The sequence below is a fragment of the Mobula birostris genome, chromosome 1 (genome assembly GCF_030028105.1).
Source record: "Mobula birostris isolate sMobBir1 chromosome 1, sMobBir1.hap1, whole genome shotgun sequence".
Classification (NCBI taxonomy): Eukaryota; Metazoa; Chordata; class Chondrichthyes; order Myliobatiformes; family Myliobatidae; genus Mobula; species Mobula birostris.
In genome coordinates this window covers 26,720,492-26,738,247 of record NC_092370.1, presented here as the reverse complement: position 1 = coordinate 26,738,247, position 17,756 = coordinate 26,720,492, and the positions used below count along the sequence as shown (strand labels likewise).

Sequence of the window (17,756 nt, the reverse complement as noted above, 5' to 3'; positions counted from 1 at the left end):
TAATTTTGAAAATATACAATCTTGCATTTCACATTTCAACGACTAAGCAAGTCTTGCCACGCAATGAAAATTCAACTAGTATTAATATTTTATCCCTCTCTCAAGCCCTTTTATTCTGGCAATCTCCCCTCTATCCTTCAGTCCAGATGAAGAATTTCAGCCTGATACATCGACTATCCATTTCTCTCTTCAGATGCTCCCTGACCCTCTAAGTTAGGGGTTTCCAACCTTTTAAATGCCGTGGACCAATACCATTAAGCAAGAGGTCCACGGACCCCAGGTTGGGAACCCCTGCTGTAAGTTCATCTTTATTGCTCTAGCTTCCAGGACCTGTTGTCTCTTTCTCAATATTTTGCCTACATATCAAATTCAAGTTGAGGCCTATTGTCATTCAACCATAAAGATCATTCACCTATGGGCCAAGGTGCAAAACACAACACATATAGTCACACACAGCACATACAGTCACAAACTAATATAAGCACAACTACCGGAACGACATGGCCTGAAGTTGGCAGGTTGACATAAGGTGTGAGGTACATGTTTATGTAAGGCAGTATAGAGTTACTGGCACTATTACAATAAAGCAAGCAGTAGTATAAATATGTGAAACAGCAGGAATAACAGATAAAGTTGACGGGGTGGGGGGTGTTGTTTGAGCAGAAGCCTTCAGACAGGGTGTACATGCGTACTGGGTGGCAGCACAGTGTGAAGAAGTCTAATAGGCTGGGGAAAAGAAGGCGTTACCCAGCCTGACCGTTCTAGTTCGTATGCTCCAGTACCTTCTGCCTGATGCTCTGCAATGTTATAGGGGATTTCAATATGTAGGTTGGAGCTGGATCCTGAGAGAGAATATGTAGAATGTCAACATGATGACTTTTTAGGGCAGTTAGTGGTTGAGCACACTAGGTGAAAGGCTGTTTTGGATTGGGTTTTGTGTCATGAACCCTTGGAAGTCAGTGATCATAATGTGATAGACTTCATCCTGCAATTTGAGAGGTAGAAGCTGAAGTCAAATGTATCAGTATTAGAGCGGAGTAAAGGGGATTATAGAAGCACGAAGGAGGAGCTGCACAAAGATGATTGGAAGGGACACCAGCAGGGAAGACAGCAGAACATCAATGGCTGGAGTTTCTGGGAGCAAGTCAGAGGCGCAGGAAAGATACATCCCAAAGACGAAACATACTAAAAGGAGGATGAGGCAACTGTGGCTGATAAAGGAAGTCAAGGACAGCATAAAAACAAAAGAGGGCATATAATAGAGTAAATAATTAGTGAGAAGTTAGAGGATTGGGAAACTTTTAAAATCCAATACAAGGCAACTAAAAATGTGAAACATAAAGGTAAGCTAGCCAATACTATCAAAGAGGATATCAAAAGTATTTTCAGATATATAAAGAGTAAAAGAGAGGTGAGAGTAGATATCGGACCACTGGAGAATGACGTTGGAGAGATAATAATGAGGGACAAGGAAATGGCAGATAAATTAGGTGAGTATTTTGTATCTGTCTTCACTGTGGAAGACACTATCACTATCAGCGTGCTATAAATTCGACAGTGTCGGGGGCAGAAGTGAGTGCAATTGCTATTACTAAGGAGAAGCTGCTTGGGAAGCTGAAGAGTTTCAAGGTAGGTAAGTCACCTGGAACAGATGGACTACACCCCACCATTCTGAAAGAGGCAGCTGAAGAGATTGTGGGGGCATTAGTAATGATCTTTCAAGAATCACTAGATTCTAGCATGGCTCCAGAGGACTGGAAAATTGCTAATGTCACTCTACTCTTCAAGAAGGGAGGGAGGCAGAAGAAAGGAAATTATAAGCCATTTAGCTGACTTCAGTGTTTGCGGAGATATTGGAGTTGATTGTTAAGGATGAGGTCTCAGGGTACTTGGAGGCACATGATAAAATAGGCCAAAGTCAGCATGATATCCTGAATGGGAAATCTTGCCTGACAAATCTGTTAGAATTCTTAGAGGAAGTAACAATCAGAATAGACAACAGAGAATCGGTGGATGTTGTGTACTTGGTTTTCAGAAGGCCTTTGATAAGGTGCCGCAAACAAGTCTGCTTATCAAGACAAGAGCCCATAGATTCACAGGAAAGATGGGGTGGAGTTTGTTAGGTGTGTTCAGAAAGGTTTCTTGACACAAGATGTATATAGGCCTACAAGAGGAGAGACTGTACTTGATTTGGTATTGGGAAATGAACCCGGCCAGGTGTCAGATCTCTCAGTGGGAGAGCATTTTGGAGATAGTGATCATAATTCTATCTCCTTTACAATAGCATTGGAGAGAGATAGGAACAGACAAGTTAGAAAAGCGTTTAATTGGTAAGGGGAATTAGGCTATCAGGCAGGAAATTGGAAGCTTAAATTGGGAACAGATGTTCTCAGGGAAAGGGGGATACTTGCGTGGAGTTCTGCATAGGTATGCTCTAATAAGACAGGGAAGTTATGGTAGGGTACAGGAACCGTAGTGTACAAAGGTTGTAATAAATCTAGTCAAGAAGAAAAGAAAAGCTTACAAAAGGTTCAGAGTGCTAGGTAATGTTAGAGATCTAGAAGATTATAAGGCTAACAGGGGCCATGAGAAGGCCTTGGCGGGCAGGATTAAGGAAAGCCCCAAGGCATTCTACAAGTATGTGAAGAGCAAGAGGATAAGACGTGAAAGAATAGGACCTATCAAGTGTGACAGTGAAAAAGTGTGCATAGAACCAGAGGAAATAGCAGAGGTACTTAATGAATACTTTACTTCAGTATTCACCATGGAAAAGGATCTTGGTGATTGTAGTGATGACTTGCAGTGGACTGAAAAGCTTGAGCATGTAGATATTAAGAAAGAGGATGTGCTGGAGCTTTTGGAAAGCATCAAGTTGGATAAGTCACCAGAACCAGATGAGATGTATCCCAGGCTACCATGGGAGGCAAGGGAGGAGATTGCTGAGCCTCTGGGGATAATCTTTGAATCATCAAAGTGGACGGGAGAGGTTCCGAGGGATTGGAGGGTTGCAGATGTTGTTCCTTTATTCAAGAAAGGGAGTAGAGCTAGCCCAGGAAATTATAGACCAGTGAGTCTTACTTCAGTGGTTGGTAAGCTGATGGAGAAGATCCTGAGGTATAATATGATTAGGAATAGTCAGGATGGCTTTGTTAAGGGCAGGTCGTGCCTTACGAGCCTAATTGAATTTTTTGAGGATGTGACTAAACACATTGACGAAGGAAGAGTAGTAGATGTCGTGTATATGGATTTTAGCAAGGCATTTGATAAGATACCCCATGCAAGGCTTATTGAGAAAGTACGGAGGCATGGGATCCAAGGGGACATTGCTTTGTAGATCCAGAACTGGCTTGACCACAGAAAGCAAAGAGTGGTTGTAGTCGGGTCATATTCTGCATGGAGGTCGGTGACCAGTGGTGTGCCTCAGGGATCTGTTCTGGGACCTTTACTCTTCGTGATTTTTATAAATGACCTGGATGAGGAAGTGGAGGGATGGGTTAGTAAGTTTGCGAAGGTTGGAGGTGTGTGGATAGTGTGGAGGGCAGTCAGAGGTTACAGCGGGACATTGATAGGATGCAAAACTGGGCTGAGAAGTTGCAGATAGAGTGAAGATAAGTGTGAAGTGGTTCATTTTGGTAGGTCAAATATGATGGAAGAATATAATATTAATGCTAAGAATCTTCGCAGTGTGGAGGATCAGAGGGATCTTGGGGTCTGAGTCTATAGTACGCTCAAAGCTGCTACGCAGGTTGACTCTGTGGTTAAGAAGGCATATGGTGCATTGGCCTTCATCAATCATGGGATTGAGTTTAAGAGCCAAGAGGTAATGTTGTAGCTATATAGGACCCTGGTCAGATTCCACTTGGAGTACTGTGCTCAGTTCTGGTCGCCTCACTACAGGAAGGATGTGGAAGCCATAGAAAGGGTGCAGAGGAGATTTACAAGGATGTTGCCTGGATTGGGGAGCATGCCTTATGAAAACAGGTTGAGTGAACTTGGCCTTTTCTCCTTGGAGCTACAGAAGATGAGAGGTGACCTGATAGAGGTGTACAAGATCATGAGAGGCATTGATCGTGTGGATAGTCAGAAGCATTTTCCCAGGGCTGAAATGGTTGCCAAAAGAGGACACAAGTTTATGGTGCTGGGGAGTAGGTACAGAGGAGATGTCAGGGATAAGTTTTTTTACTCAGAGAGTGGTGAGTGCATGGAATGGGCTGCCGGCAACAGTGGTGGAGGCAGATATGATAAGGACTTTTAAGAGACTTCTGGATATGTACATGGAGCTTAGAAAAATAGAGGGCTATGCTTAAGCCTAGTAATTTCTAAGGTAGAGTCATGTTTGGCACATCTTTGTGGGCCAAGGGGCCCGTATTGTGCTGTAGGTTTTCGATGTTTCTAAGATACTTCCATGGATAGAGGATTGGCTGATTGGCAGGAGACAAAAAGTGGGAATAAGGGGAACCTTCTCTGGTTGGCTGCCGGTGACTAGTGATGTCGCTCAGGAGTTGGTGTGGAGACTGCTTCTTTTTATGCTTTACGTCAATGATTTGGATGACAGAATTGCAGACAAATTTGCAGGCAATACGAAGATAGGTAGAGTGGCAGGTGGTGTTGAGGAAATAGGGAGGCTGGAGAAAGACTTAAAGATTAAGAGGATGGGCAAAGAAGTGACAGATGGAATACAGTGTCATGAAGTGTACGGTCATGCACTTTGGTAGAAGGAACAAGAGCATAAACTATACTCTAAATGGGCAGAAAATTTGAAAATCCAAAATGCAACGGGACTTGAGAGTCCTTGGACAGAATTCCCTGAAGGTTAACGGACAGGTTGAGTCAGTGGTGAGGAAGGCAAATACATAGTTAGCATTCATTGTGAGAGGATTAGAGTACAAAAGGAAGGATGTAACGCAGAGGCTATATAGATATTGGTGAGGCCTCACTTAGAGTATTGTAAGCAGTTTTGGGTCCCTTATCTAAGAAAGGATGTGCCGACATTGGAGAAGTTTCAGAGGAGGTTCACGAGAATGATTCCAGGAATGAAAGGTTTATCGTATGACTGCTCTGGGCATATACTCACTGGAATTTAGAAGAATGAGAGGGGTCCCACTGAATTATATCCAATGTTGAAAGGCTTGGTAAAAGTGGATGTGAAGAGGATGTTTCTTATTGTAGGTGACCCTAGAACCAGAGGGTCGTCCACTTAGAATGGAGGTGAGGAGGAATTTTTTTTTTAGCCAGAGGGTCACAAATCTGTGGAATTCATTGCCAAAGGTGGCTGTGGAGGCCAGGTCATTGGGCATAATCAAGGTGGAGGTGGATAGGTTCTTGGTTAGTCGGGGTGTGAAAGGTTACTGTGAGAAGGCAGGAAATGGAGCTGAGGGGGAAAATGGATCAGCCATGATGAAATGGCAGAGCAGACTCAATGTGCCACAGGCCTAATTCTGCTCCTATATCGTATGGTCGCCTGGTTATAAGGTGTTAACCTGCCTTTAGAGGTACCAGTCAATTTCCAAGACAAATATTTATATTTTACCACCTTAAATCTGGAGCTGTAGTAATGAGAGGGAACAAATTTATTTATCCTTGGTGTGCAATGGTAAGCTCTCCTGCAATTTTAATTTTCAACTTTTTCACTGCCAGATTTGTGTGCATGGAAGACTGGATTGAAATTAATCAAACATTTTGTTAATTGTCCTTCCTAGTAGATTGAGGGGCAACAGTCTTCCTTGAATACAATTATCAACTACATGGAAGGCACTCTGTATCCAAAATAAAAGTGTACAGAAAGTGTTATTTACATCTGAAATTGCTGCTAAGTTACTTACCTTTTACTTGATCTGCAGTGCAGACTTGCCACACATTCAAAAGATGATAATTATTGATATGTCTCAATGAAAACTGAGAGGAACCAAAAAACTCTTGCACAATGCCCAAGTGAAGTAACTACCTACCTGCTCCATGGCACTGATGACCTTCTCCTCCTCTTCCTCAATAACTCTTTTTAAAAAGACTAGTTCCAATTCAAGTTGTCTTTCATTCTCTTTTAGAGACTTTAATTCTGTGATGCTATTTGAATGCTGGGAATTCTTCTCATCTCGAGCTGCTTGAGCCTGCAGTAGATTTTTTAACCATTTTATAATGAAGTTTTTCTAAGTTATAAGCCTTAAGGATAATAAGCAATTCCAGAACACTTTGATTTCAGTTAATTAAACATTGATACAACTTTCGTCAATGCTAATAGCAGCAGGAAAACGTAGGTTTTGCTATAGCACTTAGAGAACAATTCTTCTAAATGAAAGAAGAATTGGATAAATTAACACCTTTTACTAAGTAACAAATTTTACCAGAATACTAAGCAAATTGTTATTCCTACACATAATAAATGATTTACTGTATTGTAAATAGTACAGATCATAATAAATGAAATGGTTCAATAATAAAGCCATGGATTTACAATATTAACCTGAGTAAAAGTTAGGTTAACGTTTTCATCGATGCATGACATGTATCTGAGATGTCACGAAGTAATATCAGAAACTCTGCCAAACAATAAATCTAAATAATATTAAATAGATTCTAATCACTCCTTTAGTCTCAGTAGGAAGGAACCAAATATGCCTAAGGAGACCAAAAATTTGCAAATGCATTGCAATATATGCAGCACTATTTAAAGGAATACTTACACAGTTAAGGTAACCCATAGGTAAGCAGCTGCTTCAATAAACAATAGTACAGGACAGGATTTCTGAGGATGATGTGACAATGTAAATAACCACGTGCAAAATTTCAGCCTATGTGGGAAATAATTAGGTGAAGATATTTTCAGATGATGACTGAGATGGCCAAATCAGTGAAACAAATACTAAATCCTTGTTGCAATCAATGCTCTTGCAAAGTCAGGGTCAGGAACTTTGATTGATGTGTAGGTAGATTCAGAGCCTGAACTGCAGGCAATGACTTCAAAAGTTCAAAGGTTCATTTATACAACTCTGAAATTCTTCTCCAAATACTGATGAAACCAAGAAAGAAATGAAAGGATCATCAGCCCCCAAATCCCCCTCCCCCTCCACATACAAAAAAAAACCAAGATCAGGCGAAAAACACAGAACACACAAAAAACACATGAGACTGAAAAAAAAAGTCCACAGTCCAAGTCCACCTCCAAAACGTAGAAGACCTGGGTGACATTCTCCCTCTCCATAGCAGAGTGATCTCACTAGCATTATAAAGGCAGTCTCCCCTTTCCATATCAGAGTAATTTCACCAGCGATAAAAAGGCAGTAGCCAGAGCTGGGATCATGGTCAGGGTCTGGAATACCAGCAATAAGTTTATACACAAGCTAACACCTTATTGTTCTAGCTATGAAGGGATTGTTCACTGTATGCCTCTGCAGTCTTAGTGTCATTGCCAACAGCCTTTGTGATACTGGCTTTTATTTAAAGGAAGTACCTGCCTTTATCCCTCTTAAATAATGAGGAATTGTAACAAAGTCACTCATTAACTTTTAGGGTAATCATGTTTCTTCCTCGGAAGCAAACCTACTCTGAATTGCTCGTGACAGCCAGCCAATATATCAGTCTTTATTCTCATCTCTCTATCATTATTACTATCCATTGTATAAATTCCAATAACTCATAACAGTAGCACCTGGAGGTAGTAGCAGTGAATTAACAATATTCAGTAATGACAGCACAGGATAACAAATAACCCAAGCAACTGCCTTTTAACGACAAAGGGTAGTTATGGCACTAATTACAGTAAGTTTTAGTATGGTAGAGATAGAACTGCGGATCTAACTGTGCTTAAATTGGATTTGCAAAAATGTATAATTTTACTTACCTAAACTTAGTGAATCCCTCAATGTTCTTTCAGTTTCACAGCTTTGGGAGATCCACAAAGTAGCTGAACTAGAAAAACTGTGACTCATATAAATTAACCACTACTTTCTCCCTCATATTTGCAGGCCAGAATGGAGAAGAGACAATTGTACCTCTGGTACAATGATATAAAATACAGTTCCACACATCCCCCTCTAGCTTTCATTCTTTGCAGTCCTGGCTAAATGATAAAGGTTCTACTGAAAATGTAAAGACAAATTTGTATGTTGTGAGGGTGATTACACAGCTGTTAGCGATGCTGATTAATCATACATAATCTATCTGAAAAGGCAAGATGTAAAGCCCTGAATGAACAATCAATGATATTCTTGGCATGCTGTCATGAGGGGGGGCGGGGTTTGACAGATGACTAAGGTTAATAATTTTGTTTAACATAGTCTATATTTTTCCAAAGTTCTCAAAGAAAATCGATTTACATTTTTTGTCATGGATTTTAAAAAGTCAGACCATATGGAAATTCTTGACTTTAATTTCATGGCATACTGGACTATTTGAGTGACATCAATGTTACGCATTTATCCATCCAGCTCCAAAAGAAAACAAGTATTCTGATTCATTCCATTCCAAGAACTGCAGAAATATCACAATACCATATGGAAATCAGTTTTTACAGTTGGTTCCTTGGTCTGCTGGAATCTCAATGCTCTAGGCAGACTGAAAGTTGGGCCAAAGCCCACAGCACCAACCAGTGTACTTTTGTGTAATAGTTTTATTTTTGCCCCTTTTCATTTATTAGGACTGTTAAGTCAAAAAGATCTATTCTCTTCATGGTTCTGAATCTTGCAGCGAGACAGCAAGGGTAAGCACAACATGCTTATGTCACTTAAAATTGTGTTTTGTTCCAAATTTGTAACTCAGCCAGTGTCGCTGTCTTTTAGGTGTTTTTAAGTATGCACAAACAAGAGAAAATCTCCAGGTGCTGAAAATCCAAGCAACAAACACAAAATGCTGGAGGAACTCAGCAGGCCAGGCAGCATCTTTGGAAAAAGAGTACAATTGACATTTCAGGCTAAAACGTCGACTGTACTCTTCTCCATAGATGCTGCCTGGCCTGCTGAGTTCCTCCAGCATTTTGGGTGTGTTGCTTTAATTATACACATTTAGCTTTTAACCTAATTTAACCTAAATGATTAGTAGCAATATCCTTCAGTATACCACTCAATTGATCAGTTTGTTTTTAAAATGACCTACAAGTAGAGCAAACTTCAAATTGTTCTCTCCTCCCATTTTAGACTTCTCTCTGTATTGGTTTGCATATTTGTAAAATAAAAAGGCAGACATAACACCAGATTATTTATACCCAATATACAGTAATAACTATTTAAACAATCAGTTTTCTTAAACTATACCTACCCTCTCCACATCTTGTGTTAGTTCCATCACCTGAGAGTGCAAAATGGCATTTTCTTTTGTCAAGCGGCTACAGTCTTCAGCCTCTTTATTTCTGAGAAACTTTTCTTCTTCTGCTAATACCTCTTGCTCCCTCAGCTTTTGCTGCAGACTACTGATTTCATTTCTGGAAATACATTAAACCAGTTAACCTTTACCTGGAAGTAAAAATGAGCATGTACATTCTATTTCTCCTTGGATTATGTATGACATGACTTGAACAAGTAAGGAAATGATCAGAGTCAGAATCAAGATTAATATCTCTGGTGTACTTTGTGAAATTTGTTGTTTTGCAGCAGCAGTTCATTGCAGAATATAATAACTATAAATTACTATATTATATATGTATACATATATTTATAATCATATATATATGTGTGTGTGTGTGTGTATAAATAAAATAAAGGGTGCAAAAAGAGAGAAAAAGTACTGAGGTAGTGTTCATGGCTTCATTGTCCACTCAGAAATCTGATGGCAGAGTGGAAGATGTTGTTCCTGAAATGATGAGTGTGTGTCTTTAGGCTCCTGTACCTCCTCCTTCATGGAGGAGAAGAAGGCATGTCCAGGGTGATGGGGGTCCTTAATGATGGATGCTGCCTTTTTGAGGCATCGCCTTTTGAAGGGGTCTTGGATGATGGGGAGATTACTGCCCATGATGGAGCTGGCTGAGTTTACAACTTTCTGCCTTAGTTACTGATGGAAGTTACTTATGTGGAGTAACCATTTTTTACAGGATGAAAATTAAATGATTAAAGGTCTGTCATGTTAAATAAGTAAGGCAGGAAGGTGGCAGTGAAATAAATACACCATATGGAAAAGTTTCACACCTCTGTAGAACAGAGGAAACTACAATTTTTTAAATGAGAAAAACCAGTAATTATTGATACTTGAAGGAATCCTGGTGTGCTGTTTCTCAAAAGGTAAAAGCTGAAAACGAGTTCAGCAGTTATTCAGCAGGTAAATGATATTTTACGAGGGGTGATTGATATGTTCGTGGCCTAAGGTAGAAGGAGTCAGTTTTGGAAAACCTAGCACATTTATTTTTCAACATAGTCCCCTCCCACATTTACACACTTAGTCCAGTGGTCGTGGAGCATACAGAAAGTGTCCACAGCAGGGGTGTGGACACAGAGGTTAATAACTCATCAGTTAATAACTCATCGGGGTGATTGATAAGTTCATGGCCTAAGGTAGAAGGAGGTGAGTTACAGTCACAGTCATAGTCACACTTTATTAATCCCGGGGGAAATTGGTTATACAGCTCTCTTTACATGCACATGCAGTTCAGCTCTTTGAGTCATTATGCGGAAAGTTTGAAGTTAATAACTCATCAGTTAATAACTCAGCAGGGGTGATTGATAAGTCATAGTCATACTTTATTGATCCCGGAGGAAATTGGTTTTCGTTACAGTTGCACCATAAATAATAAATAGTAATAAAACCATAAATAGTTAAATAGTAATATGTAAATTATGCCAGGAAATAAGTCCAGGACCAGCCTACTGGCTCAGGGTGTCTGACCCTCCAAGGGAGGAGCTGTAAGGTTTGATGGCCACCAGCAGGAATGACTTCTTATGACGCTCTGTGCTGCATCTCGGTGGAATGAGTCTCCGGCTGAATGTACTCCTGTGCCCAACCAGTACATTATGTAGTGGAAGGGAGACATTGTCCAAGATGGCATGCAACTTGGACAGCATCCTCTTTTCAGACACCACCGTGAGAGCGCCCAGTTCCATCCCCACAACATCACTGGCCTTACGAATGAGTTTGTTGATTCTGTTGGTGTCTGCTACCCTCAGCCTGCTGCCCCAGCACACAACAGCAAACATGATCGCACTGGCCACCACGGACTCGTAGAACATCCTCAGCATCGTCTGGCAGAGGTTAAAGGGCCTCAGTCTCCTCAGGAAATAGAGACGGCTCTGACCCTTCTTGTAGACAGCTTCAGTGTTCTTTGACCAGTCCAGTTTATTGTCAACTCATATCCCTAGGTATTTGTAATCCTCCATGTCCACACTGACCCCCTGGATGGAAACAGGGGTCACTGGTACCTTAGCTCTCCTCAGGTCTACCACCAGCTCCTTAGTCTTTTTCACATTAAGCTGCAGATAATTCTGCTCACACCATGTGACAAAGTTTCCTACCGTAGCCCCGTACTCAGCCTCGTCTCCCTTGCTGATGCATCCAACTATGGCAGAGTCATCAGAAAACTTCTGAAGATGACAAGACTCTGTGCAGTAGTTGAAGTCCGAGGTGTAAATGGTGAAGAGAAAGGGAGACAAGACAGTCCCCTGTGGAGCCCCAGTGCTGCTGATCACTCTGTCAGACACACAGTGTTGCAAGCACACGTACTGTGGTCTGCCAGTCAGGTAATCAAGAATCCATGACACCAGGGAAGCATTCACCTGCATCGCTGTCAGCTTCTGCCCCAGCAGAGCAGGGTGGATGGTGTTGAACACACTGGAGAAGTCAAAAAACATGACCCTCACAGTGCTCGCTGGCTTGTCCAGGTGGGCATAGACACGGTTCAGCATGTAGACGATGGCACCCTCAACTCCTAGTCGGGGCTGGTAGGCGAACTGGAGGGAATCTAAGTGTGGCCTGACCATAGGCCGGAGCAGCTCCAGAACAAGTCTCTCCAGGGTCTTCATGATGTGGGAGGTCAATGCCACCGGTCTGTAGTCATTGAGGCCGCTGGGGCGCGGCGTCTTCTGCACAGGGACGAGGCAGGACGTCTTCCACAGTACAGGAACCCTCCGGAGCCTCAGGCTCAGGTTGAATACATGGCAAAGTACTCCACATAGCTGAGGGGCACAGGCTTTGAGCACCCTGGTACTGACACCATCCGGTCCTGCAGCCTTGCTTGGGTTGAGACGTTTCAGCTGTCTTCTCAGCTGTTCAGCTGTGAAGCCCACCGTGGTGGTTTCGTATGGGAAAGGGGTATAGTCATGAGAGCAGGGTGGGGGACTGTGAGGAGGGGTAGGAGGGGAGAGTGGAATATGTATTGATTGGGGTCCAGCAACAGATGGCTCATGTGGGGGATGGGCAGGGGCCACAAAGTCAAATCTGTTAAAGAACAGGTTAAGTTCGTTGGCCCTGTCCACACTGCCTTCAGCTCTTCTGTTGCTAGTTTGCCGGAACCCAGTGATGGTCCTCATCCCCCTCCAGACCTCTCTCATGTTGTTCTGCTGGAGTTTCCACTCAAGTTTCCTCCTGTACCTGTCTTTAGCCTCCCTGATCCTGGCTTTCAGGTCCCTCTGTATTGCCCTCAGCTCCTCCCTATATCCATCTCTAAACGCCCTCTTTGTAGCGTTCAGGATGTCCTTAATGTCCTTTGTTACCCATGGCTTGTTATTTGAATAACAATTTGAATAGCTCTCACTAAGTTCGTGGCCTAAAGTAGAAGGAGATGAGTTATTAACTTCAAACTTTCTGCATAATCACTCAAAGTTGACCTGCATGTGCATATAACAAGAGCTAAATAACTCATCTCCTTCTACCTTATCAATCACCCATCTGTGGACACTTTCTGGAGGTCCAAGATCCGTATGCTCCACGACTGCTGAACTAAACGTGTAAATGTAGGAGGGGACTATGTTGAAAAATAAATGTGCTAGGTTTTCTAAGATTGACTCCTACTACCTTAGGCCATGAACATATCAATCACCCCTCATATGTGGATCAGGACAAAGGAAGCTTTGCTCAAACTATGTTGGACCTTAGCTAAAGAGATCAACATGGCATGTATATTTCCTGTCTCTCACTAAGTATATTTCCCTGGGAGTTCATGCAACGTAGATGTACTAGACTGATTCCTGTGATTAGCACAGATGGGGTGGAGGGTGGTGGAGAGTATAACTGACTGTGTTTTAGGGTTTAGAGTTTTAGAGTTACTGGGTTTTAGAAGAATGAGAAGTCATCTTACCAATACACAAGATTCAGGGTGTTGTAGAAAACACTTTCCTTTGCCAGTGTATCTAGATCTAAAGGGCATGTTCTCAAGGCCATCTAAGACTGAGAAGTGTTTTTTTTAAATGCGAAGGGATATAAAATTTTGCAATTTCTTTTTACATCATACCCAAAGATGGTAAGTCCTTGAGTGTATTTGACACAGAGAAAGATTTTTGGTCACTAAGGAAAATCAGAGGTGATGAGAATGGGACAAAAAGGTGGTATTGGGGTGCAGAATCAACTTCGACCTTACTATCTTGACTGACACCACTATAATTTCATGGAACTTAAAAGAAATTTAAAATAGCACAAAAGATCAGAGGTGGCATCATTTGAAATAAATGATTAGATTAGTTTGGAAGGAGGAAAACAAAATTGAATAGATAGGGAATAAGTGTGGAAAATAGGGAAGTGGAACACAGATTTATTGTCTATATTACTTGTAAAGAAAATTCAAATCTGTTCCGCATACAGTATATACATTTAAATCAATTGGGAACGGCAATCCTCAGTGTGTGCAGAGTTGGATTTAATATGGGATTTCTCCCTGAGTCCTACTTGTTGGCTCTCTTTACCGCTCTCTCCTTATTTAATGACTTTCACTCCACCATTATTCTACTTTCTTCCTTCAAGCTCAAGACCACAGTTTAAGATGACAAGCATTTTATTTTATCTTAGCCAGGGGAAAAAAATCAAATTGTATTTGACAGATACCGTCCTCCAGTATTATTGGTTCAATAATGTTCAACCTCATATGGTTATAGACATTGAGCTACTGAGACTCCCCCCAAGCCCCCACCCCACCCAGTTTATTTTTCCAATACTATATACCAGGGGTTGTAAAATGATAGAATATCAGTAGGGAAAGGGGAATTTGGAAAACCTTAAACATGAAAATATATTAATCAGTTTCCTCAAACAAAAATTTAAAAATATTTAATTATTAGGGCTGTGTACAATCCACAGGATAAACATTCTAAATTCTTAGTTGTACGACATTCAGGGTGTTACAGAAAAAAAGTCTTCATGCTGGAATCAGCCTTTTATTTCTTTACAGTAGGAATTCAAATATAGTGTTTCCATAAACTCCTACATGTCTACCAGATGCAACATGAACACTGAGGAAGTCTGCGTTAAATTCCGGTTACTTGTGCCATGCTAGGGTGGAGGAGCAACACCTGATTTTCTGTCTGGGAAGCCTCCAACCTGATGGCATGATTATCAATTTCCCTTTCGGGTTTTAAAAAACTCCTCCCCCCTCCTCACCCTGGCCTTTTACCTCTCCTCACCTGCCTATCACTTCCTCCTGAGACCCCTCCTCCTTCCCTTTCTCCTGTGGTCCACTCTCCTCTCCTACAAGATTCCTTCCTCTCCAGCCCTTTACCTTTCCCACACACCTGACTTCACCTATCACCTTCCAGCTATCTCTCTCCCCCTCCCATCTTTTTATTCTGGCATCTTCCCCCTTCCTTTCCAGTCCTGAAGGAGGATCTTGGCCTGAAATGCTGACTGTTCATTCATTTGCATAGATGCTGCCTGACCTGCTGAGTTCCTCCAGCAGTTTGTGCGTTTTCATTAGTTTACAAGCTTTCATTAAAAATAATGCAGTTCAAATCCATTATTTCCTCACCGGAGGTCTCTTGCAATGTGGTCTTGCATGGACACAGTACTAGTGTAGTATTCCTCCTCACACTGATGAAGGGCAACTTGGGCCTTTAACAATTCCAGCTTCTTTTGTTCAAGCTGAACTTCTGCTGCTTGGTGCTTCTCAACATGCTGACTAAGCTTAAAAGGTTTTAAGGAACAATATGTAACTGATACGACAATTGAGATAAAGCATCAGATTTCTCTACAGTTATTGTTGTCTTCTACCATCAGAAAACCAGTAGTGGCCTAAAGGTCTTAGTCAATTCCACTTATCAATTGCACAAACCTATTTCAAAATCATTCTGAAATAATGGCTTGTCCTTGTTAATGAAGAAATAATTCATCACAGTATATAATTAACAAGGAAAAATAAATCGTAATTTATAATTCTTGTTTTTTTAAATTATATGTTTGTAACATAGTTAATCTGGTTGATTGGATTTATTAAGCAATAAAGTAAGCAGTAAAATGTTAAGGATCAAATGACTGAAAATAGTATTTAAATCTCCAAACCTTAATTCCCAGAACTTTCCAAAGCTTTTTGTACTTTAAAGAATGTAATTTATTTATCTGGCTCCTTCACATTTTGAGCTATTTGCTTGCACTCCCCAGTCATCTCCTGTAGAACAGTCTCCAAGATTCTGACTAGCTGCTCCTACAAACACTGCGCTTTCTGAGAGGCATGCTATATTCACAACTTGTGAGGAAGGTGAAAGTCTATGGTGTTTAAGATCAGAACAGAAATTTACTGATCGGGAACTTTATATTAGAAAGGAATGTAGTCTGTGGTCAAGGATGACAGAGAGGTGAAGAAGACATTTAACAAGCTGTCCTTTGTCAGACAGGGCATTGAATTTAGGAGCAAGGACATTATGCTGCAGTTTCATAAGTTGTCAGTGAGGGTGCACTTGGAGTATTGTGTCGTTTTCATCTCTCTTTTGTAGGAAAGACGTTGTCAAACATGGAGAGGATGCAGCAGTTTTACAAGGATGTTGCCTGACTTACAGGGAAAGGTTGGCCATGCTGGATCTTTGTTCTCTGGAGTGCAGAATAATGGGAGGTCACCTTATAGAAGTTTATAAAATCATGAAGAGTATGGGTGGCCAGTCTTTTCCTCAGGACTGGGGAGTCCAAAACTAGTGGGCATAGATACAAGATAAGAGGGAATTTGAGAGGGAGAAGCATAAATCGCATGTATCAGTATTGCAATGGAATAAAGCGAATTACAGAGGCATGAGAGTGGAGCTTGCCCAGCTGGATTGGAGGAGGATAGTAGTGGGGATGACGGAAGAGTAGAGATGGCTGAAGTTTCTGAGAATAGTTCACAAGGCACAGGATAGATATATCCCACTAAAGAAATTGTTCTCAAATGGCAGGGATAGGCAACCATGGTTGACAAGGGAAGTCAAGGACTGCATAAAAGCCAAGGGAAGGGCATATAATGTAGCAAAAGTGAGTGCAAAGTTGGATGATTGGGTAGTTTTTAAAATCCAACAAAATGCAATGAAAAAGCTATAGGAAGGAAAAAGATTAAATGAGGATAAACTAGCCAATAATATAAAGCAGGATACTACAAGTTTTTATAGTTATATAAAGAGTAAAAGGGAGGAGAGAGTTGATATTGGACCACTGGAAAATGATGCTGGTGAGGTAGTAATAGAAGACAAAGAAATGGCAGATGAACTTAATGAGTATTTTGCATCAGTCTTCACTGTGCAAGACACCAGCGGTGTGCCAGAGGTCCGTGAGTGTCAGGGAGCAGGAGTAAGTGCCATTGCTATTACAAAGGAAAAAGTGCTAGGCAAACTCAAAGGTCTTAAGGTGGATAAGTTACCTGAACCAGATGGACTACTTCCCAGAGTCCTGAGAGAGGTTGCTGAAGAAATAATGGATGCATTAGTCATGATCTTTCAAGGATCACTTGATTCTGGCATGGTCCCAGAGGACTGGAAAATCGAAAATGTCACTCCACTTTTTAAGAAGGGAGGAGGCAAAAGAAAGGAAATTATAGGCCAGTTAGTCCAATCTCAGTGGTTGGGGAAGTGTCAGAGTCTATTATTAAGAATGAAGTTTTGGGGTAACTTATAGACAAATGATAAAATGTCAAAGTCAGCATGGTTTCTGTGAAGAGAAATCTTGCCTGAAAAACCTGTTAGAGTTCTTCGAGGAAGTAACAAGCAGGGTGGACAAAGGAGAGGCAGTGGATGTCATTTACTTGGATTTTCAGAAGGCATTTGATAAGGTGCCACACGAAGCTGCTTAACAAGGTAAAATCCTATGGCACTACAGGAAAGATACTAGTATGGATAGAGGAATGGCTGACAGGCAAGAGGCAGCAAGTGGGAATAAAGGGGGCTTTCCTGGTTGGCTGCCAGTGACTAATGATGTTCCTCAGGGGTCAGTATATGGGATTGCTACTTTTCACATTATGTAAATCATTGACAAATAATGGAATTGATGGGTTTGTGGCAAAGTTTGCAGATGATACGAAGACAGGTGGAGGGGTAGGTAGTGCTGAGGAAGTAATGCAATTGCAGCAGGACTTAGACAAATTGAAAGACTGGCAAAAAAGTGGCGGATGGAATAGAGTGTTGGGAAATGTATGATAATGATTTTGGTAAAAGGAACAACAGTACAAACTATTATCTAAATGGGGAGAAAATTCAAACATCAGAGGTGCAGAGACACTTAGGAGACCTCGTGCAAAACTCCCAAAATGTTAATTTCCAGGTTGAGTCTATGATAAAGAAGGAAATGCAATGTTGGCATTTATTTCAAGAGAAATAGAATTTAAAAGCAAGGAGATAATGCTGAGGGTTTATAAGACATTAGTCAGGCCGTACTTGTGGAATACAGTCAACAGTTATGCGTCC

At 41.2% G+C, this 17,756-nt stretch overlaps 1 protein-coding gene across 4 annotated transcripts in view; it reads right to left on the bottom strand.

Moving 5' to 3' along the window:
- Nucleotides 1-17,756, bottom strand: part of LOC140195180 (uncharacterized) — an 82,328-nt gene that overhangs the window by 11,207 nt on the left and 53,365 nt on the right. For all 4 annotated transcript variants that reach the window (XM_072253087.1, XM_072253076.1, XM_072253106.1 and 1 more), the window contains 3 exons: nucleotides 14,867-15,021; nucleotides 9,250-9,412; nucleotides 5,949-6,107 (listed from right to left, as the gene is read on the bottom strand). In XM_072253087.1, the coding sequence (XP_072109188.1) occupies nucleotides 5,949-6,107; nucleotides 9,250-9,412; nucleotides 14,867-15,021 (477 nt within the window). The remainder of the gene's footprint in view (nucleotides 1-5,948; nucleotides 6,108-9,249; nucleotides 9,413-14,866; nucleotides 15,022-17,756) is intronic.